At 38.2% G+C, this 18,961-nt stretch overlaps 1 protein-coding gene across 1 annotated transcript in view; it reads right to left on the reverse strand.

Annotated features, from left to right (window-relative positions):
• Positions 1-625: 625 nt before the first annotated feature.
• Positions 626-18,961, reverse strand: part of VPS36 (vacuolar protein sorting 36 homolog (S. cerevisiae)) — a 37,328-nt gene continuing 18,992 nt past the window's right edge. The window contains exons 8-15 of the mRNA XM_011927439.1: positions 15,105-15,137; positions 14,906-14,983; positions 13,842-13,976; positions 11,649-11,714; positions 6,016-6,080; positions 5,081-5,165; positions 4,058-4,134; positions 626-3,959 (exon numbers count right to left, since the gene is read on the reverse strand). Coding sequence (XP_011782829.1) covers positions 3,866-3,959; positions 4,058-4,134; positions 5,081-5,165; positions 6,016-6,080; positions 11,649-11,714; positions 13,842-13,976; positions 14,906-14,983; positions 15,105-15,137 — 633 coding nt within the window. The 3' untranslated portion in view covers positions 626-3,865. The remainder of the gene's footprint in view (positions 3,960-4,057; positions 4,135-5,080; positions 5,166-6,015; positions 6,081-11,648; positions 11,715-13,841; positions 13,977-14,905; positions 14,984-15,104; positions 15,138-18,961) is intronic.

An 18,961-nucleotide genomic window follows, 5' to 3' on the forward strand; every position in this document is an offset into this window, starting at 1 on the left:
CAAAAGAAATGTTACATGACGGTCTTTGAACTTAAACTTAGTTTCTCTATTTTCTTATGGTATCAAGACAACATTTAAGAGAACAAGACAAAATATAGTTAAGCATATGGAAAAGACAATAACTCTTATAGAGTTTAGAAATAATAGAGCTATGTATTGGAAACATTTCTGGAGCAGGCAGGATTGAGCAAAGTATAATTTAGATTGGTGGGGATGGACATGGGAGAGGGGAGGTGAGTGGGAAGAAGTAAAGAAGGGAGGTTTGGACAGACAAGGGAAGTATCCAGGAGCAGGAAGGGGCACATCTCTGCTGTTCCCTTTTCCCAACACCTTCCACTTACTGACAATCTCTTGGTCTTTGTGAGCCTAGTTTACCAGGTTCTTCCTTTCCCACAAAGTCTTATAAAGCCCTCCACCAGGACTAAGGGCTCCTTCTTCTGTCCTCCCCAGCATGGTACATATGCCCCTTCCATGGTACTTACTTCATTCTATCTTCAGTGAAAGTCACTTACATGTCTGTTTCCCCAACTATGTCTCCCTTTTCTTCAGGACAGAGCTATATCTTATTCATCTTTGTATCCCCTCCCACTACCAGTGCCCAACAAAATTGCTCACAAAAAATTGCTATATGTTAAAAAAAATGTATTTTTCATTGAATTGAGTGGGAGCTAAAGTAGGATAAAGTGGAGCCAAATTATAAATAGGAATATAGGTCGGCGTTCATTCATTCAGTAAATATTTATTGAATGCTTATTGTGTCCAGGCCCTGTTCTTGGCTCTTAAGATACATCCATGAACAAACCAGATAAAAACCTCTGCCCTTGTGCAGCTTATACTGTAGATTGTAAGGGATGGGATTAGCAATAAATTTACATAAATTCAACCATACCTACTGGAAAAAGACACATGCATGTAAATTATTAATGCTATAAGAATCTACTCTTGATATGCAGTTTGTATGTTTGTACTTAATATAAGCATAATATATTCATACCTGTGTATCACTCCACAGGAATTTAAACTGTAGGACTACAAAGAGAACTTCACTGGTAATTTAGGAGATTTTCAAGGGCCATTCTGAGCGTGCTCAATTTTGTCCTTAGGCACGGTCTTTAAAACCTAACCACCTTCTAAGTTGTGACTCCACTGTACCAAAATGAAGACTCTGAGACTTTTGGGCAAAAGAACCATTTTAAGTATTTGAGCATGAGAATGATGACAAGATGAATCCACATTCCCTCAGATTAATCTGGTAACAAGGAACAAGAAAGAGTACATTCATCTGAATATACATAGTTAGGCAACAGTGGAATTCACATCAAGAATTTTTTAAAAAACCAAACCAGTTCATGACATGTCCCATTCTTTTAAGACAACGAAAACAGTAACAGCTCAATGTCATAAATATTTATAAGCAAATCTTAATTATAAAATCCAAAGGAAAAATTCTTAACATAACTGGCTTTAGTATGATTAAAGGCTTATCATTTGCATATATTTTTCAGAGTATTTAAAAAGAATGCCAAGAAAAATCATTTTTAAATTTTGTAATAATTTTACTCTATATACATTAATACCAATCATTTAACCCTGAAAACACAATCTTCACTAACACAATGTAAAAAATTTTTTTGACAGTAAATGACTGGAAATATTGCATTACCATAAAGCTACAAAGAGGTTCATGCTCCTAAGAGCAAAGTTAGGAAAACAAAAAAATAATAATTATGCCAGTGATAAGCACCAAGACAGAACTTTTTTGCACTTAGGGCCTGATTGGTTGTACTTAAACATAACTTCTACATTAGAGGACCAAAATCACACCTTATAATAATAGCCCAAAAAAAAAGATAAAAATACACAAATACATACAAAGGTCTCGAAACAGTGACGAATGCCCACTTTAAAAATAGTAAAATCAATCATACTCATTTTTAAATTAGTGTGGCATTTGCAAAATATATTTATATGTCACTTTTCTTCCTTCTTAAGTCATTTTATACAATTCGGATTGCTCCATTTCTTTTCATCAGTTGTCACACTAAAGTAAATAAATATGTTAAATTATGTAGGTTTGCAGTAATGAATCCAAACCATTAGCACTAGATCGAGTAGCTCCAGCAATCCTCCTTGCAACTCACTCCAACTGGTGAAACAGATTATTTATCTTTATAATTTTAAAAGTCTTAGCCAGGTGAGAGAGAGTGTGTGTGTTTGTGTATACAAGTTTGCCAGAGCAGTGTGAGACAGTAAGTACCACCCAGAAAGAGGTGAGACATATAAACAAGTTTACACAATGGTCCAACTAACCCCTAAAAGACTTGGGCAGTCAGACACTGAGTTACCCTCAAAATAAACCTGAGGCTGAACAATGGGGGAACCAGAGGATCCGTCACCACAATGAAGAGTCAGTGACAGGTTTGGAAAACAAAAACTAAAGTGGGATGTCTCAGGCACAGCCTTCCTGTGACACTGGAGGACACGAAACAGCAATAGCCACTTTTCAGGCAGGGACAAGGGATTGGGATCCCCTGGGTCTGCAGCTGAGGGTCCCTGGCATTTCCCAGAGGGCACTGCAGCAGCCTCTGGCAGTCGCCCTCCACCTTACCCACTGACAATGTCTTAGGGGTTCCAGAGTGTGAACCTGGGTATCCCTCTTCCTGGTTCCAAGGGTGCTCCCAATACAATACTTTCCCTCCCGCAGGCTTGACCAAAACCATCACCACCCTTTTACTTCCAACTCAGTTTCAGAAAGGGCATCTCCTGTCCTGTGGGGTCCCTGAGTTTGAGATAATGCCAACATACTGGAGGCTGTAGAGCAATAACATGTGAAGTCAGGCAGTCACTTTAAAACTTAAGCAATCTACATGCAGTATTAGCCAGTTGTTGTTATCTCAGTAACACTTCTTACCGAAGTAGTTTTTCCTCACAATTTATAGTATAAAGAACAAAGAAAAAATATTGCTGGAATATGATAGACATTTCATAGTTCAGTGTTGAAACTCCTTATGGAAAAGAAAAGGAGACATTACTTTTCCACTTTCGATCTCCTGTCTGTGGCTTTGAGGTAGAAGAACACTAAGGTTCCTGTGAAGCCATTTAAAGGCTCCCTCTGCCTTTCCACCAGCACAACAAACCCAGGGAATTCCTGAGCTGTCTACCTCCTAAATTTGTAATCATAACTCTGGGCAGGTCTATACAGCTCTCTAGTTCAGTTTCAAAATCCACAGCATTTGGAAACAAAATGACACAGTTGCATTCTTTAAATGCCAGTCATGAAATCATCACTTAAAAAAACAAAGAGAAACTAGATAGAATATATATAAATATACGTGTCAAATAAAATTATTTCATTTTTAAAGGTATTTTATTTGGTACGTTGAAGACATGCCTATGACTGCTTCTAAAAGCCCCTGGGAGGAGCCTCATATAGCAAGCTGCAGTATATTTTGTCCCAACATTGTCATGTGTAATCAGTGAATTTCAGTCACATCAAAATAATCTAACCTGTCTGAACATGCAACTTCTCTTTTTATTCTCTGCAAAACTAAATTCCCTTCTTTATAAAATGATTAGATTTGAGGATCAAGTTAAAATCCACTATATTTCAAGTTAAACTCTGAGGGTTCTGCACAACTACAGCATGATTTTAAATTCATATTGGCATTCACTTTTCTGAATTTTCCTATGCATATCCTAAATAAATTTCCTGGACCATATTTAGTGAGAAATTAAAAGAGATTTACATTGGACTGTGAAGTTCTAATAAATTCTCAGTTGATCGGTGTTTATCTCTTAGCTCAATGTCATACAACCTCTACATGACGCAAGCATATGGACAGAAAGGATTTTAAATACAAAACCCTTAGCTCTGCGTCATAAATAAATTTGGGTAAAAACGCAGGCCTTCCACTGAGTCATCACGGCAAAGATGGCCCATCTTCTCTGCAAGCAGCAACCTAAAAAAAAAGAAAACAAAAAAACCCACACAATTATCTGTCCATGCAGAAACACAAACATACATGATAATGAAAGGTCCTTTAGGTAATGTACTTACCTTTCTTTGGCTAGGAGGACAGACATTCCCACAAGCTTAGCAAACTCTTCCGATGTTAGGGATCCCTTTTCTGAAACCTAATAGAAACGCACAGCAGAAAAAAAATGTCATTAATTTAGGACACTAATTTAAACACACTCTGGGTTCTAATGGTAGGCAGAATGTATATGCAAGAAATAACTTACTGAATGTCCTACTAAAATTCAAAGAACATTCACACTATAACTAAATCTTAACTAATGCTTAATTCTACAGAAGTTGAAGGACCCAGAAGAGACATACTAGAGGCTCAAATATCAAGATCAAGCTCTCCATAATGTAACAAAGTCACTGTACTAAAGCCTAAAAAGAATTATTTGATACTCTGAAAAAGAATATGTAACAAATTCTGAGTACATATTAATGCTCCAGCGAAGGGACTTTACACATAGATTTAGTTTAAAATATGTGGTAGAAATATCTGTAGTCTTGAGGTTTTCATCTAGTTGAAAATGAGAAGATAATAAATAAAAGTTATTCAAATTATACAGGCTCACCATAGAAGCTATGAAGACAGGACTATTTCAAGTATCCTAATGAGTAATACTGGCAGTTTGGCCAGTAAAATCCATCTAAACTACAGTCGCTTTTTATATTTTTGAAGCAATTATTTTCATAAAACTTGTGGTGTTTTATCAAGCTGCTTATGTAGGTGTTACTGGAAGAAAAAGTTTGTGTTGTAACATCTGATAAAGTTAAAAACCTGTTCTCAACACTGAGTTTTAATAGAAAAGAAAGCACCTCACTAATTCTAATTCTCCTTACATGTAAGATGTTAAGAGTGTCAAGAAGTTTCAAAAAGCTCTTAATGTATGACTTTGGTTAATACTGATTCATTGTTAGTGATAAACCATTTTTATTTGGGTGTGTGAATGTTACTTTTCGGTAAAGTTAAGTTCAAAAGGAAATCCTGTTTTTTGAGTTGCTAAGCCTTTGGGTCTTCGTAGCAAGCTCTAAAGACTGGAGAAAATCGGCTTCACATACTGTCTCCAGGGCCGAGGCCACCATTTCCTCTTCCTTGTGAGACTGAAGCTCAATTACCATGACGCCACTGTCAAACACACGGAGCCTGAAAACCACAGGTGCAAGAACAAAGCCAGGAATTATCTAGGATATCCAACTGCTGAAAAGCAGCACATCTTTTATATCTTCTTTTATGCCCAGGTATGAGGGCAGTAATAAACAAAACAACATTTAAAACATATCAAACACAAGGAACAATGGCATACCTAAACAGCTCATGAATACACAGATAATAAAATTATGAACTAGAATCTACATGCTAAATAAAATGCCTAGCTTTTCTTTTAGATGGAGTTTCGCTCTTGTTGCCCAGGCTGGAGTGCAAATGGCATGATCTTGGCTCACCGCAACCTCCGCCTCCCGGGTTCAAGTGATTCTCCCGCCTCAGCCTGCTGAGTAACTGGGATTACAGACATGCGCCACCACGCCCGGCTAGTTTTGTATTTTTAGGAGAGACGGGATTTCTCCATGTTGGTCAGGTTGGTCTGGAACTCCCGACCTCAGGTGATCTGCCCGCCTCGGCCTCCCAAAGTGCTGGGATTACAGGTATGAGCCACCACACCCGGCCACCTGGCTACTTTTTTAAACCTAAGGAAAAGAATATTCACACCTGAACATCTCCAGAGACTAACACAAAATATCTAAGGGAAGAGGGGCTAGTTATTCTGACCTCATGGGAAGAACCCACATTCTTATCTCATTCCCCCAAATCCAAAAGAGTATGACTCCTAGCCCTGTTAGGACATGCCCAGCCCTGATAAAGAGGAAATAATATAATTTCAAGAGAGCAATAATCTGGCTTGACACTAGGGATGGCAAACTTTGCTGGGCCTTCCCATCTACCCCATGCAGAATCATGATTGCAGGCGGCAAACTTCCTGAAGAGGTTCCTTTACCTGAGAGGTAATTTCAGTGCTTCCAGCATCTTGCACGCATTCACTAAATCTTCTGGTGAGAGCAACTAATAGGGAAAAAAAATCCAGTAATGCTATACAATGGTAATGATCACTAAAACAGAAGAGTAAATTTTAAAACTACCATTTATCAAAAATTTTAGGTGATTTAATCACTACAAAGCAAACAAGATTGACAAAGGAACCAAAGACTTCTATTCATTAAACCTGTGCTACCCAATAAAATATGCATGCCACATATATCATTGTAAATTTTATAGCAGCCACATTAAAAAAGTAAAAAGAGGCCAGGTGGGGTGGCTCACATCTGTAATCCCAGCACTTTGGGAGGCTGAGGCAGGTGGATCACAAGGTCAGGAATTCGAGACCGGCCTGGCCAACATGTTGAAACCCTGTCTCTACTAAAAATACAAAAATTAGCCGGGCGCGGTGGCGGGTGCCTGTAATCCCAGCTACTTGAGAGGCTGAGGCAGGTGAATTGCTTGAACCCAGGAGGTCGAGTTTGCAGTGAGCTGAGATCGCACCATGCATTCTAACCTGGGCAACAGAGCAAGACTCCATCTCAAAAAAAAAAAAAAAAGAGTAAAAAGAAACACATGAAATTAATTAATTTTAATGCATATATTTTATTTAGTCCAATAGATTGAACATAGAACCAATTCAACATATAATCAATACAAAAAATTATTAATGAGATATTTAACATTTCCTTATTTTGTATGAAGGCTTCTAAATCTGGTGCATTTTTACACTTGCAGCATATCTTGATTTGGATTAACTACATTTCAAGTCCCCAGTCAGCACATGATGTGGCTATCCTTTTGGACAGTGCAGCCTTAACAAATCAGCATAGTGTGGTGATGACAAGCACAGCTTTCAGTCCCACAGGATGGCCCCAGAACCAGTCCAGCCTAGATCCAAATACCTGTCAAACCACTGTCTCTGCCTGTGGCCTTGCTCAAGTTATTTCATCTTTCTAAGTTTCAATTTCCTATTCTCCAAATTATCCCCTACAGTAAAAGAAGCCACGTCACTTGAGTTATTGGGAGGACAAATGAGGTAACACGTGCAGAGCGTCCAGTGGATGGTAAGTACTAACTAATGGTAGCTATGATCAGATAAAAACACAGAGCAGGGGCTTAACTCATGGGACTGGGTGAGCCATTTGCATGGAGGTGACTGTCGGGGCACAAAGAATACCTAGACAGAACCTTGGAGGCCAAGGACATCTGGATGTGAAGGAGCAAGGACAGCTGAAGAATAATAGCCACTGCTGATACCCAGCCAAAGGGGCAGGGCAGCTTTCCTTCTGCATTATCTACAAGGCAACTTGTTCCAACTGAGTTGATTCAAAAGAATTAACTATTGCAGAGGAAGGGCTTCCTGAACAACTTTATTTATCACAATACAAACAGAAAATATTAGAGCTGAACAGTTTCATTCAGTCCAAACCCTTATATTAAAGGTAAGAAAACTGGCTCCCTAAATGCTGGCAAGGGTGTGGAGAAAGGGGAACTCTTACACATTGTTGGTGGGAAGGTAAATTAGTACAGCCACTATGAAAAACACTATGGTGATTTCTCAAAAAACTGGAAATAGAACTATCACATGATCCAGCAATCCCACTGCTGGGTATATATCCAAAAGAAAGGAAAGGAGTATATCAAAAAGAAATCTGTACTCCTATGTTTATCGCAGCACTCTTCACAACAGTCAACATCATTTGCAACAACATGGACGGAACTGGAAGACATTGTTGAGTGAAGTAAGCTAGCACAGAAAGACAAATATCACATGTTCTCACTCATATGTGGGAGTTAAAAAAATTGATTTCATGCAGACAGAGAGTAGAAAAATGGCCATTAGAGGGTGGGAAGAGTAGTGGGGAAGGAGGGATAAAGAAGGTTGGTTTAATGGGTGCAAAAATACAATTAGAAGGAATAAGAGGCCAGACGCAGTGGCCCATGCCTATAATCCCAGCACTTTGGGAGGCCAAGGTGGGTGGATCACCTGGGGTCAGGAGTTTGAGACCAGCCTGGCCAACATGGAGAAACCCCGTCTCTACTAAAAATATAAAAATTAACTAGGCGTGGTGGCAGTCACCTGTAATTCCGAGTTACTTGGGACACTGAGGTCGGAGGATTGCTTGAACCAGGGAGGTGGAGGTTGCAGTGAGCTGAGGTTGTGCCACTGTACTCCAGGCTGGGTGACAAGAGTAAGCCTCCGTCTCAAAAAAAAAAGGGGGGGGAATAAGATAATAGCATTCAGTAGTACAATAGGGCAACTATAGTTAACAATAATCTATTGTATTTATTTTTTTTTTAATTAATTTATTTTTTGAGACACCGTCTCGCTCTGTCGCCCAGGCTGGAGTGCAGTGGCGTGATCTTGGCTCACTGCAATCTCCACCTCCCTAGTTTAAGGGAGTCTCCTGCCTCAGCCTCCTAAGTAGCTCGGATTACAGGTACCTACCACCAAGCCAGTTAATTTTTGTATTTTTAGTAGAGACGGGGTTTCGCCATGTTGGCCAGGGTGGTCTTGAACTCCTGACCTCAGGCAATCTGCCTACCTCAGCCTCCCAAAGTGCTGGGATTACAGGTGTGAGCCACTGCGCCCAGCCCTATTGTATATTTCAAAGTAACTACAAAAGTGGAATTGGAATGTTCCTAACACAAAGAAATAATAAATACTGGAGGTGACAGATCCCTAATTTCTCTGATTTGGTCATTACACATATGCTTGTATCAAAATTTCACATGTACCTAAATATGTACAACTATTATGTATCCATAAAAAAGAAAAAATAAAAATGTGGGGGCCGGGCATGGCAGCTCATGCCTGTAATCCCAGCACTTTGTTTGGAAGGAGGCCGAAGTGGGTAGATCACCTGAGGTCAGGAGTTCAAGACCAGTTTGGCCAACATGGGGAAACCCTGATTCTACTAAAAGTATGAAAATTCTCCTGATGTGGTTTACATCACACATTACATCCTGATGTGGTTACAGCACACGGCTGTAATCCCAGCAACTTGAGAAGCTGAAGCACAAGAGTTGTTTGAAGCCGGGAGGCAGAGATTTCAGTGAGCCGAGGTTGTGCCACTGCACTCTACGGAGTGATACTCTGTCTCAAAAATACAAAACAAAACAAAAATTTTAAAGGTAAAAAAAAAAAAATGTGATACATACATACAATGAAATACTATTCAGCACAAAACAGAGTAAAAAAATCCTTTCATTTGCAGCAACATGGATGAACCCGGAGGATATTATGTTAAGTGAAATAAGCTAGACATAGCAAGACAGCATCACTTGATCTCACTTACACGTAGAATCTTAAAAAAGTTGATCTCATAGAAGCAGAGAGAAGAGTGGCTATCAGAGGCTGGGGAGGGTAGGTGGGAGCGGGGGATGGAGAGAGGTTGGTCAACAGATACAAAGTTACAGTTAGACAGGAAGCATGAGTTCTGCTGCTATATTACAGAGTGACTAGATAATGACAATGCAGGGTATTCTCTTTTTTTCTGTTTCTGAGTACTTTTTTTTTTTTTTTTGAGATGGAGTTTTGCTCTGTCCCCCAGGCTAGAGTGCAATGGCACAATCTCGCTCACTGTAACCTCTACCTCCCTGGTTCAAGCAATTCTCCTGCCTCAGCCTCCTGAGTAGCTGGGAGTACAGGCACATGCCACCACACCCAGATAATTTTTTTGTATTTTTAGTAGAGATGGGGTTTCACCATGTTGGCCAGACTGGTCTCGAACTCCTGACCTCAGACATCCGCCAGCCTCAGCCTCCCAAAGTGCTGGGATTACAGGTGTGAACTACGATGCCCAGCCCCAAGTACTTTTTATTGATACATAATATCTTACATATTTATAGCGTACAGGGGCTATTTTTATTAATGCACATGCTTAAAATGTGTAATGATCAAGTCAGGGTATTTGGGGGTACCTATTACTTGAAGTATTTATCATGTCTATGTTTTAAGAACATTTCAAGTCCTCCCTTCTAGCTACTTTGAAATATACAATACATTGTTGCCTCCCTACTCTGCTATTGAATATTAGAATTTATTCCTTCTAACGTATGTATGTACCTATTAACCAACCTTTCTTCTTCCCCGCTCCTACCTATACACCTTTCCCAGTCTCTGATATTTATCATCTATTCTCTACTTCAGTGAGATTAGCTTTTTTAGCTCCCACATGAGTGAGAACATGCAATATTTGTCTTTCTGTGTCTGGCTTACTTCACTTAACATAAGGACTTCCAATTTCTCCATGTTGCTGCAAAGGATGTGATTTCATTCCTTTTTTATGACTGAATTGTATTCCATTTGTATGTATCTGACATTTTCTTTATCCGTTCATCACTGATAGACACTTAGGTTGATTCTATCTCTGTTTTTTGAAAAATGTTTATTTTAGATTAGGGGGTACATGTGAAAGTATGCTACACAGATAAACTCGTGTCACTAGGGTTTGCTATGCAGATTATTTCATTGCCTAGGTATCAATATTAAGCCCAGTACCCAATAGTTATCTGTTTTGCTCCTCTCCCTTCCTCTAGTCTCTACCTTCAAGTACATTCCAGTGTTTATTGTTCCTTCTTTGTGTTCATAAGCTCTCATCATTTAGCTCCCACTTATAAGTGAGAATATGGGTATTTGGCTTTCTGTTCCTGCGCTAGTTTGCTAAGGATAATAGGCTCCAGCTCCATCCATGTTCCCATAAAAGAATTATCTCACTCTTTTTTATGGCTGCATATGACAGACAAGAGAGGATTTTTAATGTTATTACCAGAAAGAAATGATAAATGTTTCAAGTGATGAATATCTTCATTGCCCTGTGATATGGTCTGGCTCTGTGTCCCCACCCAAATCTCATCTTGTAGCTCCCACAGTTCCCACATATTGTTCGAGGGACCTGGTGGGAGATGATTGAATTATGGGGATGGGTCCTTCCTGTGCTGTTCTGGTGTTAGTGAACGTGTCTCATGAGATCTGATGGTTTTAAAAATAGGAGTTGCCTGCATAAGCTCTCTTTGCCTGCCACCATCCACATAAGATGTGACTTGCTCCTCCTTGCCTTCCGCCATGATTCTGAGGCCTCCCCAGCCATGTGGAACTGTGAGTCCAATTAAACCTCTTTCTTTTGTCTTTCTTCAAAAATTCTTTAAAAATTGCCCCGTCTCAGGTATGTCTTTATCAACAGTGTGAAAATGGACTAATACACCCTGATTTTATCATTATGCAATGTATACATGCACTGAAACACCATATAGTACCCCATGAATATGTACAATTATTGCGTCAATTATAAAGAAAAATAGAAAAAGTTTTGAATAGCAAAAAATAAAAATAAAAAAAGAAGAAGAAGGAAAACTGAGTCTCAGAGATGTTAAGTAAGCTACTGAAGGTCACTAAGTCACTAAGCAAATCACTATCAAAACCAAGAAAAGAATCTACCTCCTAGATCCCAGGGCAGTATTCTTTTCACTGTACCACAGTGCTTCTCAAAATAGCTTTGATATTCACAACCCTTCCTCAAATTGTATTCGGAATTTGTATTAAGAAAGTCTATATTTAGTTAAAAGAATATTTAAATTTTCTATTCTTACTTCCATTCCTCGAGCTCGGTTTACTAAGCAGTACACCTCCGTGAGTGACATTATTCCCCCTCGTTCCTGTTAAAATATGAAATTTTTAAAAAAGTATTATGTTACAATTACACCAGTTAGCATTTCTTAACAGAAATCATAATCACAGTGAAATCAGACATCATAAAAATTTTTAAGAAGTTTATAAAAAACTTTATTTATACAAAGGAGAACCTATTCAGATACCACAAAGCAGTTCAGATTCAATACTTGCATTTTAATTCATTACCACTTTATTTTTTTATTTTTATTTTTATTTTTTTGAGATGGAGTTTCTCTCTGTCACCCAGGCCAGAATGCAGTGGTGCAGTCTTGGCTCACTGCAACCTCTGCCTCTGGGTTCAAGCAATTCTCCTGCCTCAGCCTCCTGAGTAGCTGGTACTACAGGCACGCACCACCACGACTGGCTAATTTTTTTTGTATTTTTAGTAGGGACAGGGTTTCACCATGTTGGCTGGGCTGGTCTCAAACTTCTGTCCTCAAATGATCTGCTCACCTTAGCCTCCCAAAGTGCTGGGATTACAGGCATGAGCCACTATGCCCGGCCTCATTACCATTTTAACATTTACTTAAATGAAAAAAGGGGCTCTACACCATGTTTCAAAAAATACATTTAAAAGTTTTAACTTACTCCAGCTAATAAATGAAAAAAGTATAGAATTAAATAAGACTATTACCATTTTGCAACCTCCAATGAAATCACAGATCTAGGTAATGACTGTCAATGGCTGTTAGCACCATAAAAAATTTTTTTTTAATTTAAAAAAAGACAATCGGACATTATGTATCTCTTGATGGAAGTACACAATAGCCTCTATGAAATAGTCTTGCAATAATAATTTTTAAAAACCCTAACAAACCTTTCTTATAAATACCAGTTTATAGGAAATACATAGGGCAGGAAAAGCACACTCTATAATCTAAACAACTAATTTCTTCAGGAAACACATTGTGGGGTGGGAGGTAAGAGAGGCCAGAGAAAGAACCCATGAAATTAAAAACAAACAAACAAACAAACATTTGAAACAAATCAACAAACTGCAATGAATCCTGATTGAAACAGACCAACTGTAAGGGAAAATGTGAATACTAGGCGGGCTCGGTGGCTCACACCTGTAATCCCAGCACTTTGGGAGGCCAAGGCAGGGGGATCAACTGAGGTCAGGAGTTCAAGACTAGCCTGGCCAACATGGTGAAACTCCATCTCTACTAAAAATATAAAACAATTAGCCAGGCGTGGTGGTGGGCGCCTGTAATCCCAGCCTCTCAGGAGGCTGAGGCAGGAGAATTGCTTGAACCCAGGAGGCAGAGGTTGCAGTGAGCTGAGATTGCGCCACTGTGCTCCAGATTGGGCGACAAGAGTGAGACTCTATCTTAAGAAAAAAAAAAGAAAATGTAGCACTTTAGTAGGCTGAGGCGGGCGGATCACGAGACCATGGTGAAACCCCATCTCTACTAAAAATACAAAAAATTAGCCGGGTACGGTGGTGGAAAAGAAAATGTGAACACTAGATATTAGATAACATTAAGAAATTATTTTAATTTTTTAGATTATGAAATGGGATTATAGTTGTATTTAAAGGAGTCTTTATCATTAGAGTTACATACTGAAATGTTTACAGATAAAGTGATGTGATGTCTGGGATTTGCTTTCATATAATTTTGAGTGGAGGCTGGTTTACAGAAGAGGCTGGATGATGGCTGAGGATTCATTATACTATTCTATCTGGCAGAGGTTTGAAATCTTTTTTAATATAAGTGCTTTAATAAACTTTTGATTCCCTGAATACTATCAGACTAGAAGATGAATCTGTATTATGGAATGATTAATAGTACTAAATAGTAAAGACTAGATGTATGGAAATATATCTATTCAGAGAAAGATCATATATTTCCTTTTTAAAAATAAGGAAAACTTCATATCAAATAGATTTAGAAAGTTACAGATGTCAAAAATGAAAATTAAAAACAAATTAGAAAATTACAAAGAATAATAAAAGCACAGTGAACTTATTTAATACACCTGAAAGAAAAAAAAAAAATCTCAGTTGACAATAACCATATCATGAAAGGAGTTATGCTCTTTTTAACACTTCTGATGACATACGGCTAATTCCACATAGTTTAAAAAAAACATGTAGGTTTAATTTTTACCTCTAAAGGCACCTGCAATATTCCAGCCAGCTGTTTGGCCAGTTGCATGTGGTACTGTGTGCCCGAGCCGTAGGTTTCTCTGGTAACTGGGTTAGCTATTCCCATGCTCAGCAAGTAGGATTTAAACCTGATGGTCTATAATAAAAAAGGAGAAAATGCAGAATTGTCTCTCCACCTCAATATTTGAAATTCTTCCATGACAAATTCAATTTCACTCAATAATTTCTACATATCCCCATTCCTTCTACTGTGTTTCTATGCTGTGAACTATGAGAGAGCAGATTTCCAGGAGTTCCCTGCATACATCTAATTATTCTCCTTCCTACTTCTCTGCTGGTCTCTTATACTCTGTTTACTTCACAAGTTTGATGTGAGATTCAGAAAACGCCTCTGCTATATTTAATGCCAACCAAATAGTACAACTGAAAACTTAGGAAAATAGCTGTGATTAGATTGTAGACAAATTGAATGAAACAAACATCAAACTTAGGACAGCCACCCCTTGTACATTTCAGTATTTCTGTTTTCTACACTCTAAAAAAAGGCATTGAAATAGCCTTTAATCCTAATAGAACTAATATAATTTTTATGGTTGACTTTTCTTTGGCACTTTCACATATCCTCAAGTTCTAAAAGAAATAAAACAGGCTGGGCGCGGTGGTTCACGTCTGTAATCTCAGCACTCTGAGAGGCCAAGGCAGGCAGATCATGAGGTCAGGAGATCAAGACCATCCTGACTAACACAGTGAAACCCAGTCTCTACTGAAAATACAAAAAATTAGCCGGGCGTGTGGCACACACTTGTAGTCTCAGCTACTCAGGACGCTGAGGCAGGAGAATCGCTTGAACCCGGGAGGCAGAGGTTGCAGTGAGCCGAGATCACACCACTGCACTCCAGCCTGGGCAACAGAGTGAGACTCCATCTAATAAATAAATAAATAATAAATAAAACATAAATAATAAATAAAACAGTACATTCAGAAAGACAATGTAAACCACAAAAACCTTACTGCATTATTTGTGTTATCTAGTTTCAAATGCCTTAAAAAAAGCAACTTATTTACCTCATCTTCTGTGATGTCACCTTGTTTGTCTTTAATTTTATTAGCAATTGATTTTGATAACTCCACCATTTCTTTAGCCTGTCAAATAAAAAGTAAAGACTGAAAAAGCAATATTGTCCCCAAAATGTCTGCTTACAAAATATATTTCAAAAACTGTATCATAATTGGTATGAATTTAATAGGCATAAATGACATATACCTTGATCATTAGTTTGCTGAGGTCTTCAAAGGCCTGAAATGAGAAATGAATTTTTGTTGAAATCCATCTAAATAATTAAAATGACTTAAAGCAATGAAGCACCCTCTATTTTTTTCCGCATAAAAATTTGAAATTTTCGGCCAGGCGCGGTGGCTCGCACCTGTAATCCCAGCACTCTGGGAGGCCGAGACGGGCAGACCACGAGGTCAGGAGATCAAGACCATCCCGGCAAACACGGTGAAACCCCGTCTCTACAAATATATAAAAAAAATCAGCCGGGCATGGTGGCAGGCGCCTGTAGTCCCAGCTACTGGGGAGGGTGAGGTAGGAGAACGGTGTGAACCCGGGAGGCGGAGCTTGCAGTGAGCTGAGATCGCGCCACTGCACTCCAGCCTGGGACAGAGCAAGACTCCGTCTCAAAAAAATAAAAAATAAAAATAAATAAATAAAAATTTGAAATTTTCTTGCAAATATCAATTTGTTAACAAATATTTATATAAATAATAAATCTACCTTATTCTAAAATTGCATTTTAGCTAAAAAACCATACATTTTCCAAACAAACTGCAAAAGAACTTCACATTTTCAAAGAGAAAATAATTATTATTGATTAAATAAGCAAAAGGTGATATAAACAGTTCAGAAAATATTATTTACTGTTATTTGAGAAAAGTAAGAAATTCTGTCACTGTCACTGGTTTTTTTCTAAAATCATTTTCTAACAGGAAGTCAAGAATCAAAAGCACTACAAAGCATTCCTGGTTGAAAATGGCAATACACAGCTGCAGGAATAGTTATCTGGGCACAATAATTTTGGCTTTAACACAGGTGTGACTTAACTGAAACAGTAAGTCTCAGGCTCCGATTATCAAACCCATTATGCTTGTAGATATTGTGGATATCACAAAAGAAAAACATTCAAATACCATCTAAATGTATCTACATAGAATTAACTGTTTAATTTGCTACAGCAAAAAAACTTCGAAGGCCTCTTTGAATTTAAATATATTTATAATAAATTATTATTTCAAGTTACTGAAAATATACTCCCAGTGCAGAATATCTTATCTAACTGATGCATACAGACGTTATTTTTTAAAACCAGTTAAGCAGTTTGTCATTAACTGAAATATCAGTCCTTATGGTGGTCTGAAACATAATAGTGGCTCTGACCAGCTTATGCCCATCTGCAGGAAAGCCTCCCCCATCTGCAAAAGGATTTTGCTAAAAGAATAGTGTGTTGCGTATTCTTATGGCCAACTCACTAAGGTTAATACTGAAAACAAAGGGGAATGTGCACACACCTAACAGGAATTTCCTTAGATAAACAAAAGGCTTAAACACTGGATTCTTATCAGCTAGAGCCAGCAGATGCAGGAAACCTTTTGTGAGAAACTCTGGGCACCAGCTCTGAAACTAAGTCAATTCTAACATTTAAATAGAGGGCAAATCACACACCAACCTAGTTTTCAAAAATAAAACACACATTTTGCACACTTAGGTTTTTACTTTTAATATATAAGATATTAATAGATTTTTTTATCTGTGTAAAGAAAACTAGTAAAGATAACACATTTAAATTGTATATGGTAAATCACTGTATTTATTATTATTATGTTGTTGTAGAAAAAATATGCTAAGTTGAGAGTCCACAAAGAATACATAAATAAGCCCTGTAAACTTACACATAGGCAATAAAAAAAAGTAAATATTTTAGTGCCTCAGAAGAAGTGTCTATAAATATTTTAAGTGATTATAAAACAGAGAAAAGCTTCCTCACTTGTATTTCTATAATTATTATAAAATTTGGAATTAGTCAACTATCAAAAAATGAGTAAAGAAACTACCTACAATAAAAATTAAAGCAAAAGAGATGCACATATCCATTCTATAATTGCATCTGCCAGTTTATGGAACCTTGTATCCCTCTACCACACCTATAGTCAAATTTCCACTCCAAATTTGAGAAAAACAGCACCTGTTTTAAAACCAGGAGTACCCCCTTAAGCTGACTTACAACATGATTTCTTACTTACTTTTAGTTATCACTTTGGCTATTAGCGTCAGTAACTCAGTATATTCTTGATTTTTTATTTCAGTATTCTTGAATGTGCCTTGCAGATTCCATTCCCTTTTCCTGGGTTCTTCTTATCCATGCTGGTCATCTGCTAGAGCCTATTCATCTTTCAGCCTTTGACTTCCATATTCCTGCTGCTAACAAGCCCTCCGTGACCTCAACAGAAGTTAGGGATCATATTATATGTCCCTGCTGCATCCTATATGTTCTCCTTGCAAGGTGTTTCTCCCACCATGGATAATGCCTCTTTGCCTGCCTGTGTCTGTGCATCACCACAGTATCCCCAGCCTCTGATACAAGGCCTAGCACAAAGTAGGGAGGAATATCTGCTGAATAAATTAATGATCTGCATGGTTAATGATCTGCTGAATAAATTAATGATCTGCATGGTTAATGATCTGCTGAATAAATTAATGATCTGCATGGTGGAGCACAATGCTTATGCAGAATCTTTTGAACTATGCGACTCCAAGAAAATTCGACTGAAACAAAATAATTTACTTGATAAATTAAGAAAAACATTATTTTCAACATAACATTTAGTATGGCAGTATTCAGAAAGAAAAATACAAATAATGCAAAATCAGCCCACTGTTCCATGCCATCGCCAAAAGTGTCAACACAAAGAGGATGACAACAGACACTGTTGTAAGAGGATGGTGACAGCACCTTCTAGGTGGCGAAGAGAGTGGTGATGTGGTGCACTGTCACCACCAGCAAACTGCCTGCAAATCAGGAGACGTGGGTTCTCATCTGCCTCGTTCCAAATCTAGTCACTCACTCTGAGACAATTTCTTCTCTGAATAATAAGAACCCTTCTAATGCTAAAATGTTGAAATTTTATGAATCTTCTCAGAATAGATGATTCTGAAAAGATGGTGGCTATGGCAGCACAGTTTTTGAATCTCTCCAAATCACAACATGAAAACAGGGCAACTAGATTTTAAAACCAAAAACCCCATAGGTAACATATACTACAATACTAAGTGTAAGATACTAGCAAAAACCCCTCAAGATATAAGCGGGTAGGGCAAACCACTAAGAGCCACAAGACCTGCAGGATGCCAGGATCTAGGCAGGAGAAAGAAAAGAAAAGCAACAATGTAACCCACAGACCTGAGAAAGCAAGAGCCCCAAGAGAGTCAATAGGGATTCACTAGAAAGTAAAGCAGGCCAATTTGAGGACAGTGCCTAAAATTGGGAGGATTGTGCCTACTTCAATTACGGGAGGGTCCACTATTAACCTTTTATATCAAAATACGCTAAAAGATGTTAAGAAGATGATATAAGCTATGAAGGATCAATATAAATCAGAAATAGGTGACAGGAAAGAATTAAAAATAAAAGGAAAAAAATCATTTCAGAAATAAAGGTTACACTAGACAGACATGAGTGAATAAACAAACAGATAAAACCTTCAAAGGAAGGTGAAAAAGAGGAAAACTTTCTAAATGAAAAAGAAATGAGGAAAGAAATGAAAAGCATTAGAGTCACAAATAGTGAAGACAGGCAGTGAAACTGCAACATACAGCTAATAGGAGTCCCAGAAGAAAAAAAATCAAAGCAATTATTGAGAATTATAGGCCAGGCACAGTGGCTCATGCCTGTAATCCCAGCGCTTTGGGAGGCCCAGACGGGCGGATCACGAGGTCAGGAGATTGAGATCATCCTGGCTAACATGGTGAAACCCCATCTCTACTAATAAATAAAAAAAAAACTAGCCTGGCGAGGTGGCGGACGCCTGTAGTCCCAGCTACTCGGGAGGCTGAGGCAGGAGAAT

The sequence above is a fragment of the Colobus angolensis genome, unplaced genomic scaffold, assembly GCF_000951035.1.
Source record: "Colobus angolensis palliatus isolate OR3802 unplaced genomic scaffold, Cang.pa_1.0 Scaffold712, whole genome shotgun sequence".
Taxonomy (NCBI): domain Eukaryota; kingdom Metazoa; phylum Chordata; class Mammalia; order Primates; family Cercopithecidae; genus Colobus; species Colobus angolensis.